The 14,565-nt window shown below is 42.6% G+C and overlaps 1 protein-coding gene across 1 annotated transcript in view; it reads right to left on the reverse strand.

Annotated features, from left to right (window-relative positions):
* Positions 1–14,565, reverse strand: part of PSTPIP2 (proline-serine-threonine phosphatase interacting protein 2) — a 796,554-nt gene that overhangs the window by 212,421 nt on the left and 569,568 nt on the right. Inside the window, exon 9 of the mRNA XM_069626899.1 lies at positions 5,081–5,160. Coding sequence (XP_069483000.1) covers positions 5,081–5,160 — 80 coding nt within the window. The remainder of the gene's footprint in view (positions 1–5,080; positions 5,161–14,565) is intronic.

Consider the following 14,565-nt stretch of genomic DNA (forward strand, 5'->3'; position numbering starts at 1 on the left):
TGTATTCGTATTCCAATCTGTTCAGATCCCTTCTGGTGTACTAGAGGTGTGGGGTTGATTGATGGTTTAGAAACCGATATTCATCTCTGGACCACTGGTGACCCGGAAGTTGATTCGTCACAGTATTACCATGTTTTAGCTTTCCCTTTCGTTTATTAAATAGCATGTTGCAGAAAAACAAGGTCTTCCCAGAGAGGGAGGGTCTTGTTGAAAGAAATCTTGCACGGGAATTGTATTATTTCCAGGTCTGCTTTTGAATGTAGAATGTTCAGAATGCAGTTAATACCAGTAGTTATTGACTGCACTCTAAAAATTCTGATTCAGTGAGAGGAGGTCATTAACTATCTTCATGCGCTAATTTAAATTAGTGACTCAAAAAATGTAAATATCAATGATGAAAGGTCAAATCCACAGCACAGAACGTGTTGTTTTCCGTATCTGGGTGGACATAACACAGTTCCCCATGAGGCCTTTTTTCCATCAAAAGGGGCCAGTACCATTGGAACGTCCAGAGGAGCTACCTAGAGGACAGATAAGAGCCAATAGAATCTTTGCCTTGTGGACCACTGTGGCAAACAAATGTGCAGATGTTGGTGGCCTAAAATGAGCAGGACAATTTACATGCTGGTAACCATACGCTTTGCCTGTGACTTTCAATATGTTTATCAATGATATGGGCCTGTAGAAGTCATGTGAAAGGTGGTCCTTGGCTTTCTTCAGAAACAATCATTATTTCCATAATTGTTGAGCACAGCCTAATCAGTCGCCTACCTTAATCACACTTGTTCTACGGTAAGGGTGGAAACAGCTTGTTATATGGCTTGAAGAACTCAGGTCTCTGATGTCAGGGTGCCTGGGCAATCTGGAGGTTTTGAGTAGATACCAACAGCTCCCTAACATCCAGAGGTTCAACCAATGGCCTTTTTAAAACTGCAGGCAATCTCTAAGAATTCAAGCAGAATTCTTCGAACACTTAGCTATCCCATGAGGATTGTTAACACATTTTGTGTACCCATTGCCCCAACTGTGTCAATTCACTATGTATCCTGTTACCGCCCACGTCGACCCATTTAATTGAACCTATTAGACATAACAGGTTTTTTGAAGAACTTCACGCCATCCATCAGTGCCCAATCTTATTCCTTCTTCAATTCTCAAATAGTTGGAAACAGCTCTGATCTAATTCATATTGCTTCTCATCATCCTCTTTTAAGACCATTAGAGTCACATCTTCCCGTGGGATGGTGCGATATGGCTGAATGTCCCTGTCCCTTGGCAAATAAATGTTTCCCTGATTAAATCCTGAAATGCCACTAAGGACATAGCAATTGCGCACTCTTCCGCCATATTCAACTCGAAGAACTGCACAATAGCATCTGGTATCTCTGTTCTAAATGCAGAGTCTGAGAATGCATAAGGTTTAAATCTCTACTGTAGTCCAGGGAGGCAGGACCAGGCCATTCCATTCCAAAAAGCATGCTCGAGAGTATGGGTTGGGTAAAAACTCCACATAGCTTACTGCCTAATGCTGTTTGCCCAACTTGAACTCAATAAAAAGATCTAAGAAAAATACATGGTTATTTGGAAGAACTCAGGGAGAAGATAGCAAGTTTGCAAGTGGAGGAAAAGCTTCCACACTTAGAAAGATTTTTTTACTTTGAAGCCAAAGACAAGAAGGAAAGTCCAGAACTCCTGTGTTGGCTACCCTGTGATCAGGAGAAAGCTAATTAAATGATTGAAGGGCTTGTGGTGAAATGGCTTTCATTGAAATGCCATTTATTGTTATGATGGAAAGATAGTGTAGAACGAATACCATAGACTGAGCTTTTGAGCGGGTAGAGGTTTGGGAAGTTCAATTGTCCTCACTGATTGAAAAGACAAGAAGGAAAGCCCAGAACCCCTGTGTTGGCTACCCTGTGATCAAGAGAAAGCTAATTAAATGATTGAAGGGCTTGTGGTGAAATGGCTTTCATTAAAATGCCATTTATTGTTATGATGGAGTGATAGTGTAGAACGAATACCATAGACTGAGCTTTTGAGCGGGTAGAGGTTTGGGAAGTTCAATTGTCCTCACTGATTGTGTGACTGTCAAATGTTCAAATAAATTCAACAATATATTTAGGGATTTGGACATTTACCCAGTCCCTATCTCCCATAAAAATGGAGGGTCTGCCAAAGTGTGCTTTGTAAGATGACTTGATCTGAACTAAGTGTGTTGAATACTTCTAAAGAACCTGCAATACCAGGATATGCCCTCACTTCCCCTGTATTAGGAACTCGAACCAGATGGGCATGGGCTCCCAGATTCAGCTAATACCAGGAAAGGGCGGTCACAAACCCACGCATTGATACCGATGTTAATATAGCTCAGCATCAAGACCACCATTTGCTCATCCATCGAGAAAAGAATTGGTTCAAAGTGAAACCTAAGCTAGCCCAGCATTTCAGTTAGGCAAAGAAAAGTCTATGGATACTGGGGTGGTCCTGGTAACGTGTATGGATATTTTAGGTACCAGTGAGCCCCTATGGCCCGGATGACTTTGCGGTTGACTGTTAAGCAGCACTCAATGCTTCCACTTAGAGACCTGCAGCTATCCCTCTAGAACATGGCCTTGTCACGAGTTTGGCACTAATCCAAGGTTGCATCCATGGAATTACCGCCAAACTCGGTTAGCGTTACCATCGCTCTCTTTCCGTAGAATTACCATTGGATTACGAGTGGCATTTTTGGAGTCCATAGGACTCCATGGGGATTTGCAATCGATTTACCTTCAGCGTCAATACCGTGCAATCAATCCGTGGAGGATTTACCTCAACCACAATACTGGAGGTTAATCCTCCACTTCACCTCCTAACATGCAGTATGGAGGTGTAGTAATGAGGCTTTAATGAAATTACAATCACTTTACCATTGTTTTTTCCCAATCTTGACTTGTGCATTAATAATATACGCAGAGTAAAGTGAGGAAGCTTAGATTGGCCAAGCACATATAGGTTGTTTTTGAGTAGAGGTGTCAAGATGTGGCCAGTTCCTTATCCACACCATGGAAATGGTCCTACGCACCCACTACAAGGTATACATCGTGCCAGAGAAGGTTCCTTCTCATGGTAGGGAGCATGCTCGGGCTGACCTATAAGGCATGGTGCAATGCCCGAACCTGAAACGCAAAATGCTAGTGTGGGCCTGTGGTCAACGTTGACCACTTTCTTGGCCAGTATGATGAATTACTTCACTATGCGGCTAGTAGTTTTGACCATTGTTACTGAATAAATATCACACAATTTCCATCGCATTTTATCAAAAAACTCCCCCTTGGTACTACTCAAGCAGTCTGTCACAAACGGAATGAATTGCCATTTGCAACTGTGGACCACCTTTAATTGGTGCCCAAGACAATTTAATGCCCCAGTCAGACCCTAGTAGGGAATAGACAGTCTGGCGCATGGAAGTACTCAGCGATGATGCAGAATACTGAAAGCCCAACAGTGAAAATGTTGGCCCTGAAAGATTGAGTGAACCATATTTTACTGTCAATGGAAAGGTGGTGAAAAATGCAGATGTCAGCAACAAAAATTAAATTCGACATTTCTTAGGCCTACACGTAACTACTTTAGCAATACTTTGTTAGTGTGTGAAGGAAAAGGGATTATTGCCCATGCGTTTGGGTTGCAAGCACAAATGACAGGCAAATGCAAGTACAGGAGGGGAGAATTACAAAAGACACTGGTAGGGAAAGGGGGCGATATCAGAGGCACATGGTTGAGATAAGAAGCTTTCCCAATGAAAAACATAATTTAAAAAGTTGACAAAAATGAGATTGCAGTCTTTCTACGTGATGGACATTTAAATTGCTGACATTATCATACAGATCCCCGTTGGTCAGAGGAACTATCTATATTTTGCTCCAGGGTCCGGAATCGAATCTACTTTAACAGCATGGATATTAGCGGGATTAAGTGCCACAGTGCCCTGAAACTTGCCGTAAGTGACTTGGAGGTAAATATGTACTGCTCCAGCGTGCACAGTACACACCAACAAGCATATTTACAGTCTCATACAAACCAATCTGTACGGACTACTGACATTGTCATAGACCGTTTCAATAAGGTCAGTAGGTTGGCGATGCCAAAAGTCAAAGGTTGATAGACTTCACTTCTGAGGTGAAGGCCAGAGAACCCCACGCTTGAACCAAGCCAAAGAATCCCAGTGCATCATTTACAGCCCTGAGGAAGTGCCTGGAGGAATGAAACACGTGTTGCTGGACTGTTAAACCACTGACTGATGTGCATTCGCACCAGAGAAGCTATGGACATCAGCGTATGGGGTCTTTTGCACTCAAAAAAAGAATCAACGAACAAAGTATGATGGCTGATTTTAATTGGAATATTTTGGATCCAAGAGAATCTGATATTGATCTAATAAATAGAATGAGGTTTCAACAAAGCCAGAATGCTTCATCTGTTTCCCAAAACATAGCATACATAGTCTCTTGATCACCAGATTTGGTGCCGCTTCAACATTTAATAACATGACTTAAAATGTTTTTCATTTTGCTTTTTTCTTTTTTTTATTAAGCATTTAGTTAAAATATAAACTTTTGCTTTTTGTTACATTCCTTGATCATAAGCCAAGAGATGACATCTTACAAGTTTCTGTTCTTTTTCTCTCTCTAGATTGAATTAGATATTTAGAACTTTCAAATGTCCAGTGCAAGCTGGTCCAAAGCTCTACGAGCCATGTGGCATCTCTTGGCTTTACATTGCTCTGTCCACCCACTGCATTACAGTTAAGATTATACCAGTGATACACTTTCTGATTTCTTACCAAGAATCACCTCTAAAAAATCTCCCAAGGCGCTTGTGGCTTTAGGGCTCGATCCCCCATACAAGGATTTCCACCACAAATCGGCATTCAGGCCACATCCACTTCGTTCCGATCTTAACTCTTTGCGGAAAAATGTCTAATGTTGTAGTGACTCATCTTGTAGGCCACAAAACAGACACTTCATTTATTATAGTGCACATATGTCGTAACAAGCACAGACCAGCACATTCAAATAAAATGTAGTAGATATGTTACCACACAGGCTTTGGTGTGTTCATTCTGCCAGTCTTCTCTGACTTTGTCCAGCACACTTAGGTTAAGTTGGTAAGCCTTGTCTGTAAATACAAAAAAAATAAAACTCTGTGTATAAATGAACAGAAAGCATTGAATGCAAAGGCTCTAGAGTTAAATGCACATTTTGACTAGAATGGGCAGTTTTCAGAAATGGTATGTATGGGTCACTTTTTAGAAGTTTGGTACATTCGATGTAAGGCTTTAATTACTCTTGTGCAATGGACCATTATCATTTAACATTGATATACATATGTATTTGCATGCGTACAATGTGGCTAGAGAAAAAGACCTGGGGCAGACTCGATGTGTAACAAATATTTTATTTTAAAAATGTCTGGTGTGGTCAGGCATGGGCGGTGCCTTCATGGTCAGGCCATCACTCGTGTACAGTTGTAATTGCTATTACGCCACTCGGCAAGCAGCAGGCTTGCTAAATATACTTACTGCAACGCTTGAAAAGTCTGTGACTTGCACATCTAGGGGGCACTGTTTTGACCAAGCCTCTGCTCTCAGAGTCTATATGTATCAAGACTCTTTTTCAGAAGATTTAGGAATAGGGCATAAGGTTATCCAGCATTTAGTAGGTCTGTGAAATGTCTCAGATGCTTGAGTAGCAAGCTCCCAGATCCAGCATACACCCTTTTCCATCGAGCAAATGTGTTCACTCAGTCCGCTGAACGCGTTGGAACCCCAGCAGTAACTATCACCCAGTCAAGTTGTTCTCAGTGTGCTCAGGACGTTAGGACTCAATTTCTCAGTATGCAGAGTCATCACACAATTAATGTTTTCTGACTTAACCCTGTACATTAGGAACCGCTGTTCCAGTAGGCAGCATTCCACACACAAGCGGCGGAATGCAGCGTTGCCACACAGTAGTGGACACAGGTTCAAGCTTGCTCTCACCAAGGTGCCTCGCATCTCTTACTCCAGACACCGATGGCCAGCTTTATTCTTTGGATTCTGCTTGCTCCTTCTCAACTTTACAGTTTCCTAACTTCTCTCACCATGGTATTGGCTACGCATCCGTGGGTTCTCCCTCTCACCCGCTACCATTTCTTCTTTCTGGCATTGCTCTCTCTCTGGGATCCACTGGTCAGAGCTAGCCTCTCTTGAATACTTTTGTCCGAGTACTGCTGCCCACCTCTCTCTGGTTTGGTGTTCGCTAGCCATCAGCGTTTCTCTGATCTCTACCCATTTGACCAAGGTGCTTCCCTCATCCTTCCACCGTGTGATGTTCAGCATGGACTTGGGAAATAGCCTTGCTACTTGGATCAGTTCCAATAGAGAAGGCAGCAGAATAGCATTATTTCAATTAACCCTTAATTTGCCGGCACTGCACCTTGCATCCCCACCACGGAGTCCACAGCTTCACAACAGTTTGAAGATAGCACCCTCTCTTCTCTGCAGGGTTTTTCAAGCAGCCACATTGCAGCAGATCGCATCACTTAACGGCAGATAGGGACAAAAGATGTTACAGGTCTAACTCTGTAGTCCTGAAACAGGGAAAGACCCATGTGATTTTTCTAACTTTCTTGAACTCTATTTTAACAAAAAACATTTGGTCTCTCCTCAACCAATTGTAGCACAGAGGAACTTTACATGCATGCCGGCTCAGCTCTTAATTCCCTTTTCTCTCTTGATTCCCCCTCTTAACCCTTGATAAATCTCTGGGTGCTCATATAAAGTTGGCAAACTGGGAATCATTACTCTGAACTCTCTTCACCCTCCTGAATTCCCCTAAACATGGACAAGGACAAGCCCCATTCTGGTGAACCTTCCCCAGGTGGTTATACCATTCCCCATACAGAGAGGGGGCTTGGGGGTGGCGAAAAACTATAGCTGCAAAGATGAGCATCATGGCTGGTGGTTTCACATTATAACCAGAAAGAAAATGGATAGAAGGAAATGAATTAATCTGAACCACTGGCACTGCTCTGCGCAACCTTACACACCACTGTTTCTTTTAGCCCATCTGCGTCATTGCAAAAGGGGTCCAGCCATATGCAAATTGTGGTATGTTTCAACCCATGCCAATGCGCCCTACTACACCCCTTTGCAATGGGGGAAAACATTTGGCAAAAATGGAGGTGCTAACCCCTGTGCGCGCCAAATCTGCAAAACTGCGTGTGGTTCATAAACGACAAAAAAGCTGCACACCCTGCCACACACACAGGCAAAGTTGATGCCAAAGCAAGAACTCCCTGCGAGAGAATGCCAGTGGGTGTTGTTACCTGTCACATGAATCAAGGCCCCAAAAGTGGGCTAAAATCCGAAAATGCCCTTAAATAAGCTTCCTAATCAATGGCAACCTTCAAAGTGCACTTTTGGCGCTACATTCAGTCATTTTCCCAGTGAATTATTGAAAGGAAAAGGGTGCTGAAATAACAGATTCTCCAGTGCAGTCAGAGGAATCCAGGCCTCACTGACTGACAGCTGCATCAGAAAATTAGCTGTCAAACCCAGTTTAAACGTGTTTCTGTTTCCTGATTAAAATGGCAAAATTCACCTATTTAAAGCAAGCTTATATTTATATGTGTGAAATGAAAAGACTTTAATTTAAAGGAACCCAGTCTTGAGCTAATCAACTATTTAATTCTGATCTGACAGCCCAGCCTGGGAAAGATTCACATTTAAGCTTGACACTCATTTGCTACAGGAAGGCTAATGGCTGCTTAATGGTTCCCGCATATTGACAACAAGGAGCACAATGAGACTTCATTAGACTTTCGTCTTGTGGCTGAGGAAAGAACAAAGGACAGGCTCTGCAGGAGAGAGGCAGGATGCTTCCCTTTAAACTCCACCCTGTTCAAAGGGATCTGACAGCTGTTGTTTGTTGAAAGGAGAAAAAAAACTCTGAACTTCTTGGTGTTTGAATCTGTATTTGTGGTTAAGTTTGCAACTCTTTAACTGTGCAAACAAAAGAAGGATACGTCTGAAAATTGGTAGATGTTAACCTAATTTTAGACTTTTGCTTTTAAGACATTGATGAAACCTGTACCACTTAAGGAACCAAAGTTACGGAAAAATATGGTAGCAGAACTATTAATGTTGCAAAATTAAGATTGTATGTACATGATCCACTGATAAGCGCCCAGAGGTGTACCGAATTAGAAATTATTAATCCCAACAGTTATGATTAAAATTGATGAAATCCCATAGAATGAGAAAGACAGCTATCACCGACATGGGAATTGGACGCCAGGATAAACCATAAAAAATGTAATGCATGTGTCTGATTTTAGTAGAAGGCATAATTGTAAAAATGTGTATTTATGGGAAAGATAAATTGTTGTCAAAATCAATGTGGGAGTTCCTAAATCGCATCATAAAGATGACAGCTCACAGCTGTGGGGGCGTGTTTTATAATTCCGCCCACACCATAAACTAAGGTGAAGGCATTTGATAGTATAAATATAGGAACTTCACAACACATAGGACACTGCTTCCAGAACCCATCGAAATTTCCGTGCAGCACCGTGTTCCAGAACTCTTCATCTTGTAGCTTACTCCAGACTTATCTGAAGATCCAGATTTCTTTGCAGATTCTAGACTTTGCTGAACTCTTGCTAACTAGACCCAATTTCAAACATCCAAAACTTAAAATAATAATTCTGGTTGAGCTGGGCTTGCTACCATTAAGAGCCCATTCAAATCCAGTCTGAGGTGCAATCCAAAATTGACCAGAACAGCGCCGCTGATCCAATCCCTCCAGAGGTGCCCTGCTGCCGGTAGACTTGAACCGATCCAATGACCAGAACTGACGGTCCAATTTAATAACTTATTCTGTGAGTATTAATAGGAAGTACCATGACCCATAGTATAACTGTATTTTATTATCCCAATCTCAACCCATCCCATCTTTACATTCAGAACCCTAGTATTGTTAGAATCCTTCTTGCACTGATTTTTCTCTCATCTGTGTTACAAAACCCTAACTCCTTAGTGATTTTGAGTAACTAAAGTAAATCCCAGAACGAAATCGAGTATCCACCACGTGAATGGTTGCGCTGGCCATGTAGCTGTGAAGATTCATGTGTGGCCTCCTCTTTTTCATGGTCATTAATATAGCGTAATAAAACGTATCTATCATTTTTAAAACCGAATTCCTGTTCCTTTTTCGCGCCTATTTTGCAAAAACGCAAAATAGGCACTAAAACCTCCATAACTTCTTCAATTTTAAAGATAGAAAAGAAATTTCAATTCTCACCGATACCTAAGACCCTTAGCTACATCCATAACTAAAAACTGCATCGCCGCAAATTTTCAGTCTTCAAAAGTCTACACATGTCTTTTTCCCATTTCAAAGTGCTTTTTCCATCCCATCCTGATCTAAAGTGATAACTGTTGTTTATATTATAGCTCATGTGTGTTAGGACCTGTTTAGTGTTGCTTTCCTCAGAATTTCTATCCATTTAAGCATTTTTGCACCCTTTTGCATTATTTTACAAAGCAATTTGCACCTGTCAGTTAAAAGTGTCATTTTCCAAAAAATTGGTTTCTCTCTTGTTTGGGGAGGGAAGATTGCATTTAAACTATAGACATTGCTTTCATCCCTGAATACCTGTTGATTACTTATATCTGTGCAGGATTGCTCATTTGTATTTAAACAAAACTTTGCAGGGATAATATTAACCTCAACGCTATCTGTTCACAAACAAAAACTGCTCTTTTTTCCTGTGTTTTCTATTTTGCATCATTATAAATTATTTCAATTGCTTTGCTTATTTTCTGAATAGTATTGTCACTGTTAGGTGATTGCTGTCCCATATATATATATTAAACTAATGCGTGATTTGAATATTAAATAAATAAATAAATATTTACCTTTACAAACTAGCCTGATTCCTGGTTCAGTGTGACCTGGGGGGTATTTTGAGAAGAGTGTGATATGAGTGGTATATCATTCAGAATATTGAACTTGTAGACACAAATAAAATAAGGGTTTCATTGCGCACTACATGCTAGGCGTGACCTGGGTGTGTGCTTGATTGAAATCCTTAACAAAATCAGTCAGGTACGGCCACCAATGGGAGCATCCCAGCCCGAACTGCTAGGCCAGATCCCATCTGCACGGAAACACAAGCAACCGCAGACATGTTATGATCTTGCTGGGCCTCATCAGTGAGATGCAGCTTGGTCCCCTATGGCGCAGGAAGGAATGGACTGTCTGGGCATAGCCTCTCTCACATAGAGAGACTAACTATAACCAGAAAATTAATGAGTGGAAGGTTTTGAATTAAACATTGCCTTGTGGTGTTTGTACAATAGGCATCACCATAAATAGCGCTCATCTTGCTCAGTCAAACCTATGTCTACATCTGTACATCCCAAGAAAATCTCACTATAATCTTTGTCAAATCACGTGGCGGCAGTGTCAACACTGCCCGCCTCCTCTTTCATGCCTTTCCTCCCTTCCCTTTCCTCCCTTCCCGTTCTTCCAGGCGTGCCAGTTTACATGGAAAGCAAAGTATCTGTATATGGTAAATGAAGGAGAACATGAACTGTGCAGCCAGAGGTCGGTCACCATAGCTGCTGCCGCTGCTTAATTTGTATTGCATTTGTCAGCTTTATAAGGTGTGACACAAGAACATGTGCATCAGAGAACCAAAAAACAGTGAATAATTAGTATGATAAAAAGCATTAATTAAAACATATATGATTAATCTGCAAACCAACAAGACAAAACAGAACCAATAGAGACGCACGCTAGAGATACGGAAAGAATAATTAGGTCTTCCAATTCTTCTTAAAGCAGAGGGAACTAGAAAAAAAGCATAAGGGACTAGGACAAAGAGCAGAGGGAACTAGGAAGAAAGCAGAGGGAACAGGGAAGAAAGCAGAGGGAACAGAGAAGAAAGCAGAGGAATCTAGGAAGAAAGCAGAGGGAACTAGGGAAAAAGCAGAGGGAACTAGGAAAAAAGCTGAGGGAACTAGGATGAAATCAGAGGGAACTAGGAAAAAAAGCAGAGGGAACTAGGAAAAAAGCAGAGGGAACTTTGAAAAAAGCAGAGGGAACTAGGAAGAAAGCAGAGGGAACTAGGCAAAAAGCAGACGGTACTTGGAAAACAGCAGAGGAAACTATGAAGAAAGCAGGGGAACTAGGAAAAAAGCAGCAGAGGAAACTAGGAAGAAAGCAGAGGGAACTGGGAAGAAATCAGAGGGAACTATGAAAAAAAGCTGAGGGGAACTATGGAAAAAGCAGAGGGAACTAGGATGAAAGCAGAGGGAACTAGGAAAAAGCACAGGGAACTAGGAAAAAAGCTGAGGGAGCTAGGAAAAAAGCAGAGGGAACTAGGAAGAAAGCAGAGGGAACTAGGAAAAAAGCAGAGGGAACTAGGAAAAAAGCAGAGGGAACTAGGAAGAAAGCAGAGGGAACTAGGAACAAAGCAGAGGGAACTAGGAACAAAGCTGAGGGAACGAGGGAAAAAGCAGAGGGAACTAGGAAGAAAGCAGAGTAAACTAAGAAAAGTCAGGGGGAACTAGGAAAGGATCTTAAGTTAGAATTTAGTTGGTCTTGTATGTGCACCTTTAGAGTAAACAGCAGCAAGGCAATGGAGGCAATTATTTTCATTAGGTGCAGCTACATCTCCATTCATATAAATATGTACATTGACTATATAGATTGTCCCTGACCCAACTCTTGCATTTTGCACCACGTGCTCCATGTAACATGCCCTGGACCACATGACTTTTTACTTGTTCTAAAAAACAATTCTCCTTATTTTCCATACTTCAAAATCTCTACGGGAATTACAAATCTCATAAGTCATTTAATGAGACCTATGATACACGTTAAAGCTTTTACATTAGTAAAGAAGTAAGAGGGGAGCGTCTGAGCAACTACTTAAGAATAGCTTCGAAGCGTCCCATGCTTTTGGGATATCTAAGCAACCGTCTGCCAGGAGCTGGGAGCCATTTAGCTCCTGGTTATAGCCACAGAGAGCCTGGCTAGCTTGAAGCCAACAGCTACCAGTAGCTCCTTTTAAAGGAGAATAAAGAACTCACCTATGGGACATTTAGAGCATATTAGATATTAGTACCCAGTGCACCGCTAGAATCCAGAAAGCTGCACACCGATTGGTGTGTTTCCAAGCCTTACCCTATGGTAAGCACAGAGACGCGGATTGCGCGCCTCTCCTGTCCATGGAAAGGGAGAGGGCCATTTCTTTTTTTTTTTTTTTTTTGGCTGCGAAATGCGACGCGTCTCGCAACCGAAACAAAAACACCATTAGTACCGCGGTCTAACGGGCCAGGGTACTAATGGCAATAAGCTCCTCATCGGCAGGACAATACCACGCAAGGTAATGCCCCCGGGGCCTTCGTTAACAATGGGGGCATTACCTTAAACGGTAATGGCACGCCAGCTCGGGGCTTATTGCCTTAATACGAAATTGACCACAATTTAGAGTTCGCATCTGGCATGCACTAGCTCCTGGTTCTCCAGCAGAGGCTCCTGTCTAACTGGTTATGGCTGATACCCAGGAGCTGCTTTTTGCTCCTGCTCAACAGATCCCAATTTCGATCCCTGCTGTATGCACCAATGAATGCCCGAAGGAGACAAACTCTCTTTAGTGGTTGTGCAACCTAGGTGATGTCTCATGAGATCACAAAACCCTGGCTTTGAGAAACAAAGCGACCAGCGCACGAGGGACACCTGTACCAAGCCTCTTATGCGAAATGGAAGGACCTGAAATGTCAAAATAAATCAACTCGTATCCACTCTGGGCCGATGGCTACCGGTGGATGTCAAAAAAGTGAAATATCCAGATCTGTGGTACACCTCCATTTCTTACATTCTACTCTGTGGTGTATATTCATTTACTGTCATTCAGTCTCAAAAGCCTAGTCACTTTTAGCTCGATTAGCAAGTGCGAATCTTCTCATAAAAGAAAACCTCTCTTGGCGTCCTCAGAGTGGCACACCTGTCAGATAGGCACATCGAGGCATGCGCAACCGGTGCCCACACAAGACTGCATGCTGAGGTACAGCCCGTGGTGGCAAGGTATGGCGCCTCTACCCTTCTGCAGAGTACCACATATCGGAGGAGGGGGTGTGGAGTGGTGGGGGGGAGGGCTTCTGGTGCTCAGTACCTGATGGGGCGGTGGGGGCTCCCCTTGCGCTTCATCTCTATGGGTGTTACGGTGGTAGTGAGTGGAACGGTTGAAGGTGGGAAGCCATTTTCTAAATAACGCCTTCGAAACTAAGTTAAGTTTAGTTGCATTACTGCTTGGAACACTGAGGCGCGATCCACTTTTGGGCCTGGCTACAAGGTGCATGTTATTTGTTAATGATTTGACACTGTTTGTGTAGTTCTAGTAAATAGCAAAAGGTTTCCCAATCCATACTGGCTGCCGTGGGCTCAAGCAAATGTTGCTTAAGTAGACTGTTCCTATTTTTGTAAAGGTGGCCATGTTATAATATATATATGTAAACCTTTCTAAGCCACTTAATGCATTTTGTCTGCCACTCTAATATACAAATAAAATGTTAGCTAAAGCGGTATATTGCCATCTGTAAAGTCACTGAAGACTAAGATCTATGTGAGCCTGACCTTGGAATGGGCGATGTCACAGAGGAAGCCACATACTCTCAGTGAAGAGCCCCTGGCCCACCTCCTCCCCTGCTGTGAGAAGTGCTTCTACCTCCCACCCAGCACAGTTTACCACCTCCTGTCAGGCTGGGACAAGGCCGCCCAGCCCACCGCTTCCCAGGTATCCATCATCATTGGACTCTCCTGCCACCCACCAAATGTGTGGCAGCATTGGCTCACCTGGAAGAGACAGCCCCACGGCACAGCCCACCACTGGTGACCCCCTGCCTCCTGCCATCAACACCCTATCATACTATGACAGAAGCAATGTACAGAGCTGGCTCTTGAGTCTGTGGTCTCTGTGATGGCTGCAACTCAGAGTTGCTGTCTAGGACTGTGTCCAACACTATCTATTCAGGAGGAACACTCTGCTTTCTCTCTACTTTCACTCTACTTTCTCACTTTTAAAATGTCCATGGGGCCCCACCTGCTAAAACAATATTGTTAATAGTTGTATGCTGTAAAAGCAAAATAAAATGAATTCTAATAAAATGTCCACTACCCCAATCAAATAAGTGGGCATCAGGAAATTATCAAGAACCTCCCCGCCCCCGCCCCCCGGGTGAAGCAATGCATGATCTGCCATCGACTAAAGTGATGGGGTGCAGCGTTCTTCAAACTCTGACTGCCCTGAGAGGACACAGAGGATGCATGCCTTTTTCAACACTTATTGGCAAAGTCAATAGATCTGAGAAGTTTACATGTTGTTTGCACTGCAGGGGATTTACAGCCACTATCTTACCCTCTCCATTGACAAAACCAAACCTACAAATGACTTTGCCAACGCTTCTTTAAATTAACTATCTTTCTTTGCTTTATTGTGTATTGTCAATTGTGGTAGCATCCTACTTGTGAA

This window comes from Ambystoma mexicanum, chromosome 6p, assembly GCF_040938575.1.
Source record: "Ambystoma mexicanum isolate Mex_15411 chromosome 6p, UKY_AmexF1_1, whole genome shotgun sequence".
NCBI lineage: Eukaryota > Metazoa > Chordata > Amphibia > Caudata > Ambystomatidae > Ambystoma > Ambystoma mexicanum.